Here is a 17,806-nt window from a genome sequence, read left to right as displayed (position 1 = left end):
GCAGAAAGAAAGTCATGGTACTTCATTCGCTCCACCATACCTTCCATGAACAGTTGTGGATTTGATAATATCCCCAGGTAGAACCACTGAGAGCTCGATGTCTTTATCTATCATGCTTTCTTTCTGCTCCATGATGACAGCAGAGGATTCTACAGGACCATCCACTGAAGAGGCATCAAGGTGTTTGGTCTCAGCTGGAGGAAGCGGTGCCTTGGCTTTCAGTTTTCTTCTAAAATAAAAACAAAAGACAAAAAATGAACAATGAAATCAACGGATTCTTTTTGCCTTTTTTTATCAGCACAGTTTTTGTTTGTTTTCAACAATATGCCCTCATTACTTGGTAATAAAAGAAATATGATAGCAAAGAGATCTGATATTTGCCTCCACTGAGTTCAATTAATGTGTGATCACTATAGCCAAGCAAAAGTATAATATGTTCTTTGATGAGATAAGTTATGGAGAAAAGTATTCATTTCCATAATTCATAACAGCTCTCACCTCTGTGCCTTTCATTCTATTTGTTTCCATTCTAGCGTCTTCTTCCTCTCTATCCATGTCAACCCGACCTACCCTTCAAAGTCCAGGTGAAAGTACCCCTCTCCCTGCCACCCCTTACACAGTTTCTTTGTATATAAAACATACAACAGATTCCATAAACGTAACATTTTTTTGGAGGGGGTAAAAGTTTCATCTTTCTGCCTACATTTATAACTCCTTACAAGAAAGAAGAATATTATATTTCCCACTGCACTTAGCAATGAACAATAAACTATAATTGGTTATTTGATACATTTCCGTTTCAATGAAAAATGTTACAAATAATTTTTCAAGCAAATACATTTCAGTGTCACTTACTAGGACAACAACCCCTCAATATATTTATAACAGAAATAGGTAGCGGACATCATGGAAAAATGCACATGGGCCACTTCATTGATTTGATGGGTTGAAAAAATGCAATATAAAAAGAAATATAAAAGAACTACAAGTGATGACATATTAGTACTACAAGTTAGAGGTTTTGAAAATGTTACCTTTATAAAGGCTGACTGCTTTTGCAAGAACACACACTAATGCTTTCAAGTCAGAAAAATATAAAATTTAATTCCTCCCTCTCCCCATTTTCTAGGCAAAAATAAAAATCAAATTAGTAAAATGGCTTCTTTATAATTAAATATTTAACATCCGGCTTATCAGTAGTTTTGAAATTTAAGGTCTCACAAATCCAATCACCTTTATGCACTCGGCATCATGAAAAAAACAATAGCAATGTTCCTATTTTTATATTAATTTTCTAAAATAACAGGCCTTTAATTTTGGGGAGGATAATGGTAGAGACACAGAGTGTGACAGAAGGAACACCTGCTTGAGTGTGGCTGACATGGTAATGGTATGGAGGGAAATACTTTATAGTTTGAATTTGAACATTTTGCCTAAAATGTCCTATGGTGTGCTAAAATGTGATGTTGTTACGTCACAGAATTACATGCTTACGATTTTGTAATAAAAAGGGGGTGTTATTAGTACCGGGCCCTGCATATTTAAATTTAGAAAAGGTTTCTCTTACAATAGCGACAAAGATAAATATTTAAAAGTGTTACAATAAATAAAACAAGTTCATAAAACCTATATGAAAAAACTTTAACCAATTTCAAAACATTTATTTTATTTTGTTTATTTATCTTTAGAGATGAAAGGAAGGAGAGAAGGAGAGAAATATCAATGTATAGTTGCCTCTCGTGAGTTCCCCGCCGGGAACTGGCCCACAACCCAGGCATGTGCCCCATGGCGATCGTCTGGTTCGCAGGCTCACGCTCAATCCACTGAGCTACACCAGCCAGGGCTCAAAACATTTTTAATCTGCAGAAATTGACTGCTCATTGTATTCAATAAACATTCATCCTGCAACAGAAGATCATGTGGCAGATGCAGCTAAGCCCTGGGAATGTAAAGACAATCTGACCCAGACCCCACCCCTAAAGGGTCTGTGCCCCCAAAGGACTGATAGATATATACACAACTATCCAAAAAGTTTAATGATTGCTCTAATACACGTATGCAGATAGTACAGCTAAAGCTCATATGAAGAGAAACTTTCTCAGCAATCCAGAAATGTTTTACAGATGTGATCATGAGTTGGGTTTGGGGGAATGAATAGAAACTCACAGGAAAAGATAAGAAATAATTGATATTTCAGGCAGAGGAAAGCAGAAAGCAAATGGAGCCACGAGAAAAAGTGGTACTTCTTAGAACTGAACAGTTTGGTAAAAGTCTAGAGAAGTCAAAGGAGAGGCGGTATCATTGAATCAACTAAAATGATTTTATAAATAAGAGAATTCAGTAAGGAGGCTTGGTACAAAGTTAACATGCTAAAGTCAATAACCTATGTAAACACAAGCAAAAGCAAGTCAAAGTATAATAAAAACAAAACTAGCTTCTTTTACAATAGCAACAAAATGAAATGTTTTAAGTTGTTGCAATAAATACAACAAGCATTTTACAAAATCTACATGAAGAAAATCTGAAACACCAACTATTCAGCTTCGATCTTTCTCTTCGACTTCAGACTTGTAAATCCAACAGTGACCTGACAGCTGGACTTGGATGACTAACTCAATTTAACTTCCAGTTCCTCTCCCCAGCTTCTCCAGACCAAATCTTTTCCTCTCCAAGTCTTCCCATCTCAGTAAATCACAATTCTTTCAGTTGCTTGGGCCAAAAATCGCCTCTTTCTTACACATACAATGCAATCCATCATAAATTCTGACAGCTCTGAACTGTGTCATAAAGACATCCAGAGTCCACCATCGGCCTTGTTCACCAAACACCTCTGTTCAAGCTGCTAACTGGTCTCCCTGCTCCCCGAGTTGTCACATAATATTATCTTCAATGTCTCAGCCTAGCAACTGGCCTGATCCTTTTTAAGTTTAAGTCAGATCACTGCTTTTCTTCTACCACCCTCCAAGGTCTTCAAACCTCACCAGAAATAACATCCAGAGTCCAATATGTCCTTGACTCTGGCCTCTCCAGTCTTCTCTCTCCCACTGTCTCCCTAGGCTCCTGACACTCCAACCTTACTTAGGACTCTCTTGTTCCTTGGAAACACCTACAGCATTCCTGATTCAGGACTGTCTATAGGGTCTCCTTCTGACCTTAAGGTAACACCTCTATTTATCTGCTTTACTTTTTGCCCTAGGGCTTATCAGCAACTAACACCCTCATTTATCATAGCTCCTTCCATTAGAGTAATTAATTCCATGAGAATAGGGACTTATCTCCACTATCATGTGACACATTTACAAATGTATAGAATCTCTGTAATGAGGCCTGCTACATTGCAGGCACTCACGTTTACTGAGTGAAAGAATTCAGTGAATATTTCCCACAAAAGATGATGTACTTAGGTATATAAGTGAGAAGGAATTTAGTGCTTATCACCAAGGAAGAAAATGAATTTTTATTTCAGGATTACCCATGTTGAATTTTTAAAATTGATTGACAGTATTTTATTTTTTAAAGACAGGCAATAAAAAATTTACACCAGATTTATTAGAAATGGATCACTACATTTTTGCTTCAAAAGAGTTCATAAGGCAAGAGTAGAAGCCCAACTGCCACAGGCAGGGAAGTAAAGCATCAGGAACAACTTTGCCACAGTGCACTTGGCTTTCGAAGGAGTGGCAGTGAAGGACGCCCTGACAGGTACCTCCTGCTCCCACCATGACCTTCCTACAGCCTGCCTCCACCATTCAGGGCGCCTTCCCATCTCCCAGTGCTGCTCATCCTGGTCTCTGTTTGAATGCCCTCCTCATCTTCAAGAGATCGAGTCACAATTTCTTGGATGTCCTTCCTGTCTACTGCATACTGCAGTGAGCTCCTCTGTCTCACCATTTTAATGTTCTCAGTCTGTGGGACTATCTTATTTCCTAAGGTTCTTTGAGTCTGTGATGAAAACCCATCTCCAATTACTAAAGATAAGCCTACTTAAAAAAAAAAAAAGAACAAAGCACTCGTTGAAATATTATTTACATAGAACTTCTATTAAGAACATCTTAATGTTCCCTAGTATTGCTTTAAATAATAAAGTATTTGTTACTTTCGGTCCTGAAAGCTGGAAAGCATATGTGAACTGGGCTGAGATTCTTCCACAATGAACTAGAAAGCCCACAGGGAAGATGTAATGTGTAGGTAATTAAATAATGAATACAGAGCAAAGAATGGGCAATCTTGAACATTCAGAGCAATGAGAACAAGCGGAAACGAGCTCTGTGGGGTGTGGACGCAGGTATCGGTGTGCACTTCAAAGAGATGAAATGTGACTCAGTTGTTGAAGGAAAAGTAGAATTTAGACAAGTAGAACTCTGTAGGATCCATTATATGCTGGTTCTCAGTTGTGATCAATTTGTATGAAAGTTAGGAACGTGTCTCTCTAGTTAAAGTTTGCTGACTACATAGTATAGACTAGTGAAAAAAAAAACAGGTAGAGGCCTGGATTTGACCTGAATCCAAAATAGCTTTAAGACTATATTAATTTGACATTTTATTTACCAGCAAAGATTTAAACATACCTTTGACCTACTCACATTTCTCCCAAAGTTCTTACTACGCATATCTCTCCCAATCTCCTTAATTTTTTTGGTTGAGATTCTTTGGAACAATAACAAAATTAAACTAAATGTCACCCAAATTCAAAGACATAGTGAAAATATATCTTTCACTATAAGATATTTTATAAGAGGTGATAAGCAACCTAATGTGCCAGAAATCCTGGTTCGGCCAAAAAAAAAAAAAAAAAGTAATACATCAACATGCAATAACAGCTATGGTTTACTAGTTTTCATTAATATTTTAAAATCTCAGAAACGGCCATCGAAGTCCCTGCACCCCTTTAAACAAAAGCCAGTTCCCTCACCCAAGGGGTTTTCACATAAACTCTTCGTGGCCAGTGGCCTAGTCCGACTCTCAGCTGCTACTCCTTAGGGGCAGCTGCCTTTAACAGTAAACAACAGCAAATTTCACACAAGGGTGGGTGCAGAGGAGGTTGTACTGAAAGATATTTGAAACTGAAAACTTCTCTACGTCAGAACGAAAATTCATTAATCAAGCCTTAAAAATAACCAGCCACAGCACATTATAACGTCAGTAAATCAATGCTTTATCCATTAAAATGATCTCAACATCACATTGCATTTTCATAATGAAAATTAAGATAATTTCACATTACACAATAATACATTTAAAATATCAAAACCTAATTTTAATGCAGAATTCAATTGGCATCCTGCTGCTACTACTGATTGTTTTTTTTTTATCATTTGGTTTACAAAGCACTTCAAAATTACTTGTCCATGTTAATCATTACTCCATCCCTGTCAATATTAGCCTCTTAAAATACAGAAAAAGGGGGAATAAAGTAACAGAAATATACTCCAATTATCTCTACTTAGTTTGAAATAAAGCTTCAAATTGTATATGAGGTAAACTTCCATCTTTAATAAGCTACTATAGTGCAATGGGACTGCATATATTTGCTATATTTAGACAGTATTCTTGGAAATTCACTCAGAGAAGTACTACACAAAATTACAGCTTCAATATTAAAGACAAAGTATAAGGATGGAATTATATATCTTAAAACAATGGGTATTTTAAGCATTACATTTTAATGACCAAAAGAAATTTAACAGCCACCTTTTCTCAGTCTAGACAGAGGACTGTCCAATAGAAGACGCCTTGTGATAACTGCTGATAAGGCAGTTCTGCAAAATAACCGGCCATGTTCTGATGGCCCCTAACCTGTGCATTTCAACTGCAAAGACCAATTTCTCAAAATAATTTCTTAGGGTTTCTCTCTCTCTCTCTGAGTTTAATAAAACAAGAACAAAATTTATTAAACAAAAATGTACTCTAATGGTGGACATAACATTGTTTTATGTTGCCTGAGGCAACACAATTAAGACCCAGAGAAGGTGTCATTTTTTGATGAGCCTAAAAGTTAAACTAGGGTGAACATATCCAGTGACTTTAAAAGAAAAGCAATAATGAAGAGGAGAGACCCAAGTCACTATATGACTCTTTCTGTTTGGTTTATTTGTTTGTTTTTCTTATTAACATTCTTACAGATGTGTCCTCATTCCCCCCTGCCCCCCTTATATGACTCTTGAAAAATATTTCTCTTATCCAGGTATCCAATCACCTATGTGTGTTCAAATCTAATTGACAATTATCTGTCTAATCTTGGTCACAAAAAGCCCTGTGAACTCTTAACTCTAATACATATTTCCATTCAGTGTACATTTCACCAGCTCCTCTGCTATCGTCCTGGCAATTAAGACATCATCCCCAGCTTAGACTGTTCCAACAGCTTCCTGACTGGTCCTCCTTGTAGCAGTCAGAGTGATCTTTCAAACATGCAAACCAGATCACATCACATCTCTGATCCTTCGCTGGGCTCCCAGTGCATTCAAAATAAACCCCACAGACCCAAGATGGTGAAGGAGTAAGTGGAAGCACTAACATCCTCTTAAGGACCAATCTGGAATTACAACTCAATTAAAGAAAACCCATCCTGAATAACCAACTGAAGACTACCTGGAGAGAAGCCTTATAACCCAAGACTTACAGAAAGAGCCACATCACCATGAGACTGGTAGGAAGTGTGGAAACATGAGAAGACTGGCTGGGCTCCCACAGGCGGCAGTGGAAGTTCCAGAGGGATATTTCAGCAGTCGGGTGGGAGGTTTCCCCTGAGGACTGTGAGGTCTAAACCCCAAGCTGGGCTCCCCAGCCTAGAGCACTAGAACCAGGAAAGGAACCCAAATAACACCCCCTGTGAAAAGCAGCAGGGGTTCTGTCAGCCAGGGAGAGATGGCTTGAGACACAGAGAGCCTCTTAAAGGGCCAAGCACAAAATTTCATTTGCAGCCACTTACCCTGGGCTCCCACAAATGGAGGGCAGAGTGGAACAGAGATGCTTAAGAAGAGTCTGGGGTTGGTGGCTCTGGGAAGTGAGCTGAAGGAATAACAACCAGGATCCCTATGCTGAGTCATTCTCTACACTGCAGAAGCCATCTTTCTGGGGCACAGCACTACCCTCCAAGTGGCATGAGCCTGAGATAAAGCAATAAGCTACCCACACAAATCCCTGTCCCCAACCTGTGGAGCTAAAACTGGGCTGCTGAAGAATACAGCAGGAGGCTATCTCAGTGATGAAGTCTAATAGCAAAGGCAGATCTCTGGGTGCTCTGGGAACTCTGAGGTGTTAGCTGACCCTCTCCTGGGCCCAGAGCTGGTAAAACCTGGACTTAGTGCATAGCCTGGTTCTTTCTGCACAAACCCAGGCCCACGAGAGGGAGCCACAAGCTGCATAGCTGAAAGACACAAGTAGGTTGCTCAGGGGCAGTCACGCAGCGTCCGACATATGTCCGCACCAGAATCTTTGCACATCTACCTAATACACAGAAACAAGTACAAAGAAGCAGCCAAAATGGATGACAAAGACACAGGCCCCAAATGAAAGAGCAAGAGAATAGTCCAGAAGAACTAAATGAAATGGAAGCCAGTAATTTATCAGACATAAAGTTTAGAGTAATGATTACAAGTATACTCAACACCATGAAAAAAGACATATAAACCATAAAAAAGGACCAGTCAGAAATAAAGAGTGCAACATATGAAAAAAATAATACCCTGGAAGGAATGAACAGTTGGTTAGATGAATCAGAGGATCAAATCAGCAATTTAGAAGACAAAGTACAAAAAACATCTAAGCAGAGCAACAACAACAACAAAAAAGGAATTTAAAAGAAAAAAGAAAAGGGCTTAAGAAACCTTTGAGACAACATAAAATGTAACAACATTCATGTTATAGGAATACCATAAGCAGAAAAGATTAAGCAAGGGATAGGGAACCTATTTGAAGAAATAATGACCCAAAACTTTCCTAATCTGGTGAAGGAAAAAGACACACAAGTCCAGGAAGCACAGAGAGTCCCAAACAAGATAGACCCAAAGAGGCCTATCAAGACCTACCAAGACACACCATAATTAAAATGGCAAAGCCTAAAGGCAAAGACAGAATCCTAAAAGCTACAAGAGAACAGCAGTTACCTACAAGGGAGCTCTAAGTAGACTGTTATCTGATTTCTCAAAAGAAACATTTCAGGCCAGAAGGGAGTGGCAGGAAATATTCAAGGTGATGAAAAAGAAGAATCTACAACCATGATGACATTACCCAGCAAGGCTATCACTTAAAATTGAAAGAGAAATAGAGTTTTCCAGACAAGAAAAAGCTAAGTGAGTTTGTAAACACCAAACCAGCACTGCAACAAATGTTAAAGGGCTGGCTTGAAGAAGAAGAAGAGAGAGAAGGAAAAGGAGGAGGAGGAGGGGGAGGAAGAGGAGAGACAGCAGAAAATCATTAAAAAATGAAATGGCATTAAATATATATTTACCAAGAATCATCTTACATGTAAATGGCTTAAATGCACCAACCAAAGGACATAGGGTAGCTGAATGTGTAAGAAATAAGACCTATATACATGCTGCCTCCAAAAGATCCACCACAGATCAAAAGATACACCCAGAATAAAGGTAGAGATGGAAAAAGATATTTCATGCAAACAAAATGGGGGAAAAAGCTGGGATACCAACATTATATCCAACAAAGTAACTTTAACATCAAGGCTATAGAGTCCTGGCTAATATGGCTTTGTGGATTGAGCACCAGCCTGCAAATCAAAGGGTCATTGGCTTCAGGGCACATGCCTGGGTTGCTATCTTCATCCCTAGCAGGGGTTGGGCAGGAGGCAGCCAATTGATGTTTCTCTCACACATCAATGTTTCTCTCTCTTTTTCCCTCCCTTCCCCTCTCTCTAAAAATTAATAAATAACATCTTTAAAAATGATTTTAAAAATAAAATAAAGGGTATAGTAAGAGACAAACAAGGACACTACATAATGATAAAGGGAACAATAACCCTAGAAAATATTTATGCACCCAAATAGGAGCACCTAAGTATGTAAAGCAAATCAGATGGACATAAAGGGAGAGATCAGCAGAAATACAGTGGTACCTCAGTACTCTTTGTTAATTCATTCCAGAACCTGTGACATGTGCTAAAACCAATGTGTAGCAAGCAAGCGATGAGTGATGAAGGATTTTCTCTTGTGAGTAGTGCTGCGACTCATACAAATTCTAGCAAGTGTGAGTCCCAAGCAAGTGCCAAGTGCTTAAATATTTTTTTCTCATCAAAATATGATGAGTACAAGGCCTGATAAGTTCTGAAGCTGACAAGTACTGAGGTCTGACTATCCAGGCATAGTAAAGGAATTTGAGGCCCCATTGACTTCAGTGGATAGATCTTCCAGACAGAAAATCAACAAGGAGACAGGTAACCAAATAACACTCTAGGTCAAATGAATTTAATAGAGGTCTTTGGAGCATTTCACCCCAAAGCAGCAGAAAATACATACTTTTCAAGTTCACATGGAATATTTTCTAGGATTGACCACATGTTAGGACACAAAACAAGTCTCAACAAATTTAAGAACACTGAAATAATATCACCCACCTTCTCTGACTAAAATGCTATGAAACTAGAAATGAATCACAAGAAGAAAATTGAAAAACAAATACACAAAGACATGGAAGCTAAATAACATGTTGTTAAACAATGGTTGAGTCAACAATGAGATTAAGAAAGAAATCAAGAGATACCTTGAAACAAATGACCATGAAAAGACAACAATCCAAAACCTGTGGGACACTGGAAAAGTGGTCCTAGGAGGGAAAATCAGCATTACAGGCCTATCTCAAGAAACAAGAAAAAGCTCAAATAAGTAACCTAGCTTTACACTTAAAGGAACTTGAAACAGAACAACAAACAAACCCCCAAATGAGTAGAAGGCAGGAAATAATAAAGTTCAAAGCGGAAAAAAATGAAATAGAGCCTAAAAAATGATACAAAAAAAAAATCAATGAATCCACAAGCTGGTTCTTTGAAAAGATCGAGATTGACAAACCTTTAACCAGACTCAACAGGAGAAAAGGAGAGAGGGCCCAAATAAATAAAATCCGAAATGAAAGAGGAGAAATAAAAATTGCCACCAAAGAAATACAAAAGGATGTAAGAAAATATTATGAACTACATGCCAACAAATTGGACAACCTGGAAATGGATAAAGTGCTAGAGACATACAATCTTCCAAAACTAAATCAGGAGGAATCAGAGAATCTGAATGGACAGATTACCCCTTGTGAGATTGAAACAGGAATCAAAAAACTCCCAAGAAACAAAAGCCCTAAACCAGATGGCTTTATCAGGTAAATTTTACCAAACATTCTGGGAAAAACTAATACCTCTTCTCAAACTATTTCAAAAAATTCAAGAGGAGGGAAGACTCTCAAACTCATTTGACAAGGCCAGCATTATCCTAATTCTAAAACTAGATAAAGACATTGCAAAGAAAGAAAATTATAGGTTAATATCCCCAATGAACATAGATGCTAAAGTTCTCAACAAAATGTTAGCAGACCGAATACAATGGTACATCAAAAAGATTATACACCATGACAAAGTGGGATTTATTCTGAGAATGCAAGGTTAGTACTACATTCACAACTCAATAAATGTGATACACCATAAACAAAACAAAGGATAGAAACCATGCAATCCTATCAATAGATGCAGAAAAAGCATTTAATGAAATTCAATGCTTGTTTATAATCAAAACTCTCAGCAAAGTGGGAATAGAGGGAACATACCTAAACATAATAAAGGCCATGTATGACAATTTCACTGTCAGCATTATACTCAACAGGCAAAAACTACAAGTGTTTCCCTTAAGACAGTGACCAATACAGGGATGTCCATGTTCACCACTCTTATTTAACAGAGTACTGGACATCCTAGCCACAGCGATCAGACAGGAACTAGAAATAAAAGGCATCCAAATTGGAAAGGAAGAAGTGAAACTGTCTTTATTTGCTGATACTGTACACAGAGAACCTTCATGATTCTACCAAGAAACTATTAGAACTAATAAATCTATTCAATAAAGTAGCAGAACACAAAATTTACATCCGGAAATCAGTTCTATTTTTATGTGCCTATAATGAACTAACAGAAAGGGAAATTAAGAAAACAATCCCATTCACAATTGTTTCAAAAAGGACAAAATACCTAGGAATAAATCTAAGGATATAAAAGGCCTGCCTGCACTCAGGAAATTTTAAGACACTGAAGAAAGAAACTGAAGAAGATACAAATAAGTGGAAGCTTATACCGTGTTCATTGACAGGAAGAATTAACATCATTTAAATGTTCACGCTACCCAAAGCAATCTATAGGTTCAATGCAATTCCTATCCAGATTCAAATGATATATTTCACAGAACTAGAACAAATATTTTAAACATTTATATGGAGCCACAAAAGGCCCCACAGAACAATAGCGATCCTGAGAAAGAAGAATGAAGTTGGGGGAATCATGCTACCTAACATTAAACTATAAGACCACATTAATCACAACAGCATGGTACTGGCATAGATACAGAAACATAGGTCAATGGGACAGAAGAGAAAGCCCAGAAATAAACCCATTCCTTTATAGTCAATAAATATTTGACAGAGGAAGCAAGCACATACAATGTGCTAAAGACAGCTTATTCAATAAATGGTCTTGGAAAAATGGAACAGACACATGAAAAGAGATGAAACTAGACCACCTTCTTACACCACATGCAGCAATAAATTCAAAATGGATTAAAGACATATATTAGATCCAAAACCATAAAAATCCTGGAAGAAAATATAAGCGGTAAAATCTCGGATAATGCTCATAGCAATATTTTACCTGATATATTTTCTCAGGCAAAAGAAACAAAAGACAAAATAAACAAATGGGACTATATCACACAAAAAAGTTTTTCCACAGCAAAGGAAATCATCAACAAAATAAAAAGACAACACACTGAATAGAAGACCATATTTGCCGATACATCCAATAAAGAATGTATAAAGAACTTATAAAACTCAACACCAAAAAAACGAACAATACAATTAAAAAATGGGCAAAGGACCTGAATAGACGCTTTTCCAATAGAAATGAAAAGATGCTCAACATCACTAATCATCAGAGAAATGCAAATTAAAACCACAATGAGATATCACACCAGTCAGAATGGCTATCATCAATAAATCAACAAACAACAAGTGCTGGTGAGGATGTGGAGAAAGGCGAATACTTCTGCACTGCTGGTGGGAATGCAGACTGGGCTAGCCACTGTGTAAAGGAGTATGGAGATTTCTCAAAAAATTAAAAATGGAACTGCCTTTTGACCCAGTGATCCCACTTCTGGGAGTACAGATGAAGAAACACAAAACACTTGTGAAAAAACATAAGCACCCTAGGTTCATTGCAGCATTATTTAGAAAGGTCAAGATATGGAAGCAGCCCAAGTGTCCATCAGTAGTGAGTGGATAAAACAACTATGGGATATTTACATAGTGGAATACTACTTGGCCACAAAAAAGAAGAAAATTTTACCCTTTACAACCGTATGGATGGACCTGGAGAATAATATGCTAAGTGAAATAAGCCAGTCAGAGAAAGACAAATACCATATGATTTCACTCATACATGGAATCTAATGAACAAACTATACCCATATTTTGCCATGTGTAATGTGCACTTTGTGCCCAAATGTTTGAGGGAAAATAAGGATGTGCATAAATACATGGGTATAATGATTACATACAATGGGTATAATAACGGGTATTATAATCCCATGTATAATGAGCACAAAATGGAGGAGCACATTATACTCGGCAAAATACGTAACAAGCAAAATAGAGACAGACTCATAGATAGAGAGCAAGATAGCTAAGGGGAGGGGTTAGAGGGTGAAGGGATCGAGCAAAAAGGAGAAAGGACTCACGGACGTGGACAACAGGGTGGCAACTATTGAGGACAGAGGTATAAAGGGGATAAATGGTCATGGGAAAATATAATAAAAATTGACAGAAAAAATGAAAAGAAAACCCAAATTACTTTTCTTGACTTACAAATAAGTTAGCCTGATGTTCTCAAATTGTGATTTCAGAGCAGCAGCTTGGAAACTGTTAAACATGCAACTTCTAGGGCCCTACACAATTAAAACCCCGGGGGAGAACCCTACGACCGACATTTCATAGCCCCCCATGTGGTTCTGACGCACGCTAAAGTCTGAGGGACCGCTAGCATCTGCCGACCTCTGCACCTCCCCTCTTATTATTATCCCAACTCCTCGCATAATTCACACTGACATTCTTTCTTCAAATAGACCTGGTCTCTTCACAGCTGAGGACCGTGCACAGCTGTTCCCTTTGCCCAGAATGCGTTTAACAACAGATCTCCACATTGTCTGTTCTTTGAGCTCATTTAGAGTTCAGATCAAATATTCCCTCCTCATAGAGGTACCCTCTAACCACTCAAAAGAAGTGCCAACCATCTCGGCACACCCTTCAGATAACCCTGTTCTGTCTGGAATGAAGATTCCATAAAAGGGGGACCTGGCCTGCCTCATTCTCTGCTAGTACCTAGGATTTAACAGGCACGTTAGGGTGCTCTGTAAGTGCTAGTTGATTTAACTGAGGGAGGAAGAAAGGGAGGGTCATATCAGTTCCATGCATTCATAGAGCTTGGCGGGCTCTATGAATATCAAACACTTTTGTAAAATAAACTATTTTGTGACCACTCAGAAGAATGTGAAGTCCAAAGAGACCCACATAAGTAAAATACTCATTCCTTAGAAATATTCTAAATCTTCTCCCTATTTGCGGGGGGGGAATGGGACTAGAGATTAAATTGGGACAGGCTGACCTGTAGAGCGGAAAGGAACCTCCTTCATTTTGCCCAGATGTTCAGCAACTTCCTCGAGGCCATGTAACCAATCTGTGGTCAGAAGTCAGATATCCTGGCCGTCGCTCCCCATGCCCCCGAGGATCATGATTCATAGGAGGAACAAATAACCTAATTCTGTGTTACATTTTCACTTTCAAAAGCAGAACTCGTCTTTCAGGTACATTTGACATAACGTACCCAATAAAGAGACAGTAGGTACTCTTCACATCAAAGTTATCACTTATTATATGCTAGTGCCTTTGTGTCTCCAAAGTGAGTTCCAATGAGGACACACATGCACACAAATGAGCTTTTATCCTATTTTACTATGACATTATCAGCAAACAACAGCTAACACCCTGAATGCTGACAATGTGTTGGTAACTGTCCTAAGCACTTAACACGTACTACCTCATCCTTACAGCATGGTGTCAAGCAAGTGCCACCGTCTCCGTTTTCCACATGAAGACACCAATGCGCAGAGAGGTTAAGGAAATCAGCTATAAGTGATGGAGTGCAGACCTAAATCTAAACCGTCGATGCTAAAGCCTCTTCACTACTACACCGTGTCATCCCTTTGGGAGCTGAAACATCCATACAAAATTAACTAACAACAACAAAAAATGAATGTGCCAAGCCAACTGACAATAGAGGAGAAAAAAACGAGCAGTTACTGAACATCTGCTAAGCACCGCACAGGTGCTTTTTCCCCACATTGAATCTCATGAGGCAGCCATCATTGCCACTTAACTGGGGCTTACAAGGGTTAAGAAATTTTTCCCAAAGCACACAGAACATGGTACCAAACCTTTCCCAGAACCTTAACAAGAGCCATCTAAATAATTCCTCATCGGATTTAAAATAGGAATGCAGGCGCCAAATGTGCAAATGCCCCACTCGCACTGACAGAAGCTGCTACTTCCCCCGGTGGAGTCTGGGACACACTATATTGAAAATGAAAAAAAGCATAACGGTGTCCTCAGTGGCCACTAGTGTTGCCTTGTAAATGAATCCCTTAATTTCTCTGGTCCTCTGTCTCCTCCTTTGCAAAATACCCGCATTGGACTAGATGATCCCAGGCCCCTTCCACCTCTGACATACAGAGACTCTGCATAAGAATTTCATGTAGAGACTGAAAATGGAGGCCTCAGATAAAACACTTTAGGACTGGAGAGGGGCCCAGGGGCTGAGCTAGTTTACAAATGACGTTTGGTTGAAAGAATGGCGTGGAGAGCACTTCCATTCACAGGGAGCTCTTCCTGTGCTGAGAACAGTCTGGTCAGGAAAGGGTCTCCTCTGAGGGGCACGGGAAAGGGCTCCATTTCCAACGGCCGTGCTCTCTCTTGGCATACATGCTAGGAAAAAGTGATGAATAGAGTGGCAACCCAAAAGAAAATTTTTAAAAGCTTCTGGTTTCATTCTCCCACACTCCGTGTGTTTGCATTTGAACACCTGGAACAGAAGGTCTCCACCACAACTCATTCATCACTCCAGGTTTTTGTCCCAACTGTACCTCCACTCAAATGTGACCAATAATCCAAAGCCACATTAATTTTGCCCTGTGTTTCCAACATCTTAGATTTATTCCCTTCTCTCCAGGATAGACACACGAAATGCACAGATTTCTATGATCTTAATTTCCACTCTATGCTCCTTCCAAGTACTGTTTTATTTCACTCCTTCCTTTTGCAGGCAAACTTCTAGAACTTTGCTGTCCAGTATGGTAGCCATGTGGCTACAGAGCACTTGCAACATGATTAATGTAATTGAGGAACTATATATTTTTTATTTTACTTTATATTTTTTTCAAGAGAAAAAAATCCATTTTATTTACTTACATTTCAGTAAGTTTAAATCTTTGATGGCTACGGCATTACACGGATTCTGTGTCCTTAGCAGGAAGGTTGCTTCGGAATTTAGCAGGAACCGTGTCACTGTTTCCAGGAGCACAGGTTACTCTGGTTTTGCTCAGAGTGCCACCAGGAGTCCTGTGTTGTTCTTTCCTTTGTACATACAAGCACATTGCTTGCCTACATAGAATTCTGTTTCACCTCAAGCATAAACACCTTCTATTTCAGCCGTGTGCTTCCTCTGGTTCTGGAAACCCCGCTTAAAACCAGCAAAATCGCCTTGAACCACAGCCTTCTGGACCTATTTGTCGTTATAGAAGGCCTGTTCCCAGCAGGCCTCTACAGGCTCCACGAAGGAAAAAGTACTTTATATTTTAAACTGATAGTCAATTCGTTTATTAAAAAACATGTAACTATAGTTGTAGCTTGGCTTCCATAAAAGAAGCCATATGCACGAGACCACAGGAACCAAGCAGGGCTGTTGAGACAGGACAGCATGGACAGGACTCATTCTCAGGTTCACCAAGGGTCAGAGCCAACTCGAGGGCATGTAAACCACACATACTTGTAACAACTCGGGTATGTGGATTTGTTTTTCAACTATGAATTTTATGGCATCGAAATATAGATCAAGTATTTCTAATGAAAATACAGCATCTGAATTGAGATGTACTGTAAGTATAAAACATACCTTCCATTTTTATAGATTTTGTAGAAAATATTAAATGTATATGAAGCAATTTTTAGACATTAATTACATTTTAAATAATGTTTTAATATGTTGGGTTAAATAAAATATATTTCTGTGATAGGCAGCCTCTAAGATAGCCCCCAGTGCCCCTCACTTCTTGTGCATCCCCTCCCTCTGAGTGTGACCTGGAGTTAGTGACTGATGTTCGGTGCACAAAATACGACAAAGATAATGGGATGTCAGTTCTGAGGCTGGTTTATAAAAAGACTGTGGCAGCAGTTTTGGATGCCACTCACTTACTCTAAGGGAAGCCAGCTGCCACTCTATGGACTGCCCTATGGCTAGCCAATAACCATCGAAGACTTAAGGGTGCCAATAGTCGTAAGAGTGCGCTTGGACACAGATCCCACCCCACTAGAGACATGAGGCCCAGCCGACATCTTGATTGCAGCCTCTTAACCAGCCAGCGAGAGAAGCTGGGTTCTACATAAACCCTGTGCCTCCGTTTCAGCTCCAGGTAACTGACACTGGAGCTCTGCTCTGAAACTCCTTCTGCACACGCCGTTACACGCACATAGGAGATATCCTCTTACAACAGCCCAGGGAAGGTCCTCTGTTTGGATGTCTTTTCTTTCAAGAACATTTCTTGTTTGATGCATAGAAGTCCTTCCACTTTAAAACTGTTCAGTGTCTTGTTCACATTTATAATGAGTAGGACACTTGTACAGTTCCTTTTGTTCGGTAAATAACTATGAGGATCTATCCCACTCAAAATAGTATGTATTTTGGGGTAAATGCAAAGACAAGACACAGACTTTTCCCTCTAGCACTTATACTTTGGTAGAAAGAATAAAGAAGTAGCTAAGTAACTAATGCAATGCAAGAAATAAAGTGCCCCAGGCTTCCTTGTGTCTTATGGCATAGTTTCCAATGTATATCCCCTTAGCTGGCAGAACAGTTTTTTTAAGGCAGATAGCATGTGTATAACTTTTTGTACTTTTGTTTAATACATTACCTTTTTCACAATATGTTCAATTATTTCTTAAAGAATGAATTCAACTACAGTTTTCATTAAGCTTATTCATTTTTTTTGTATCACTCTCAAATCTTTCCTTTATACTACTTTTAGGAACTTAACATTATGTAGAGTGAGGTCCAGGGCATAACAGAATTTTTTTGAAAAACTAGATATTCCAGGGTAGGTTAGCGTGAGTAAATGAAGCTTTTGCTGTGATTTAGTTGTCAAATACCCAGAAAGTAATAATGTGCTACCTTATGTCTTTTAACCAAATATCTATTCCAATAGAAGATACAACAACACAATGTATAACATTTTATGAAAGTTGATAGGCTACTAGTTTGTATTCAAGCTATTTCCATCCA

The 17,806-nt window shown here is 38.7% G+C and overlaps 1 protein-coding gene across 5 annotated transcripts in view; it reads right to left on the bottom strand.

The window, feature by feature from the left end:
* The window catches only part of COBLL1 (cordon-bleu WH2 repeat protein like 1), a 159,876-nt gene that overhangs the window by 65,030 nt on the left and 77,040 nt on the right, over window positions 1-17,806 (bottom strand). For all 5 annotated transcript variants that reach the window (XM_037044569.1, XM_037044570.1, XM_037044567.1 and 2 more), the window contains exon 3: window positions 41-229. In XM_037044569.1, the coding sequence (XP_036900464.1) occupies window positions 41-229 (189 nt within the window). The remainder of the gene's footprint in view (window positions 1-40; window positions 230-17,806) is intronic.

The sequence above is a fragment of the Sturnira hondurensis genome, unplaced genomic scaffold (assembly GCF_014824575.4).
Source record: "Sturnira hondurensis isolate 20B ecotype Veracruz unplaced genomic scaffold, ASM1482457v3 Scaffold0004136, whole genome shotgun sequence".
In the NCBI taxonomy this organism is placed as follows: domain Eukaryota; kingdom Metazoa; phylum Chordata; class Mammalia; order Chiroptera; family Phyllostomidae; genus Sturnira; species Sturnira hondurensis.
The sequence above is the reverse complement of the archived record's forward strand: the minus strand, read 5'-3'. Positions and strand labels throughout refer to the sequence as shown.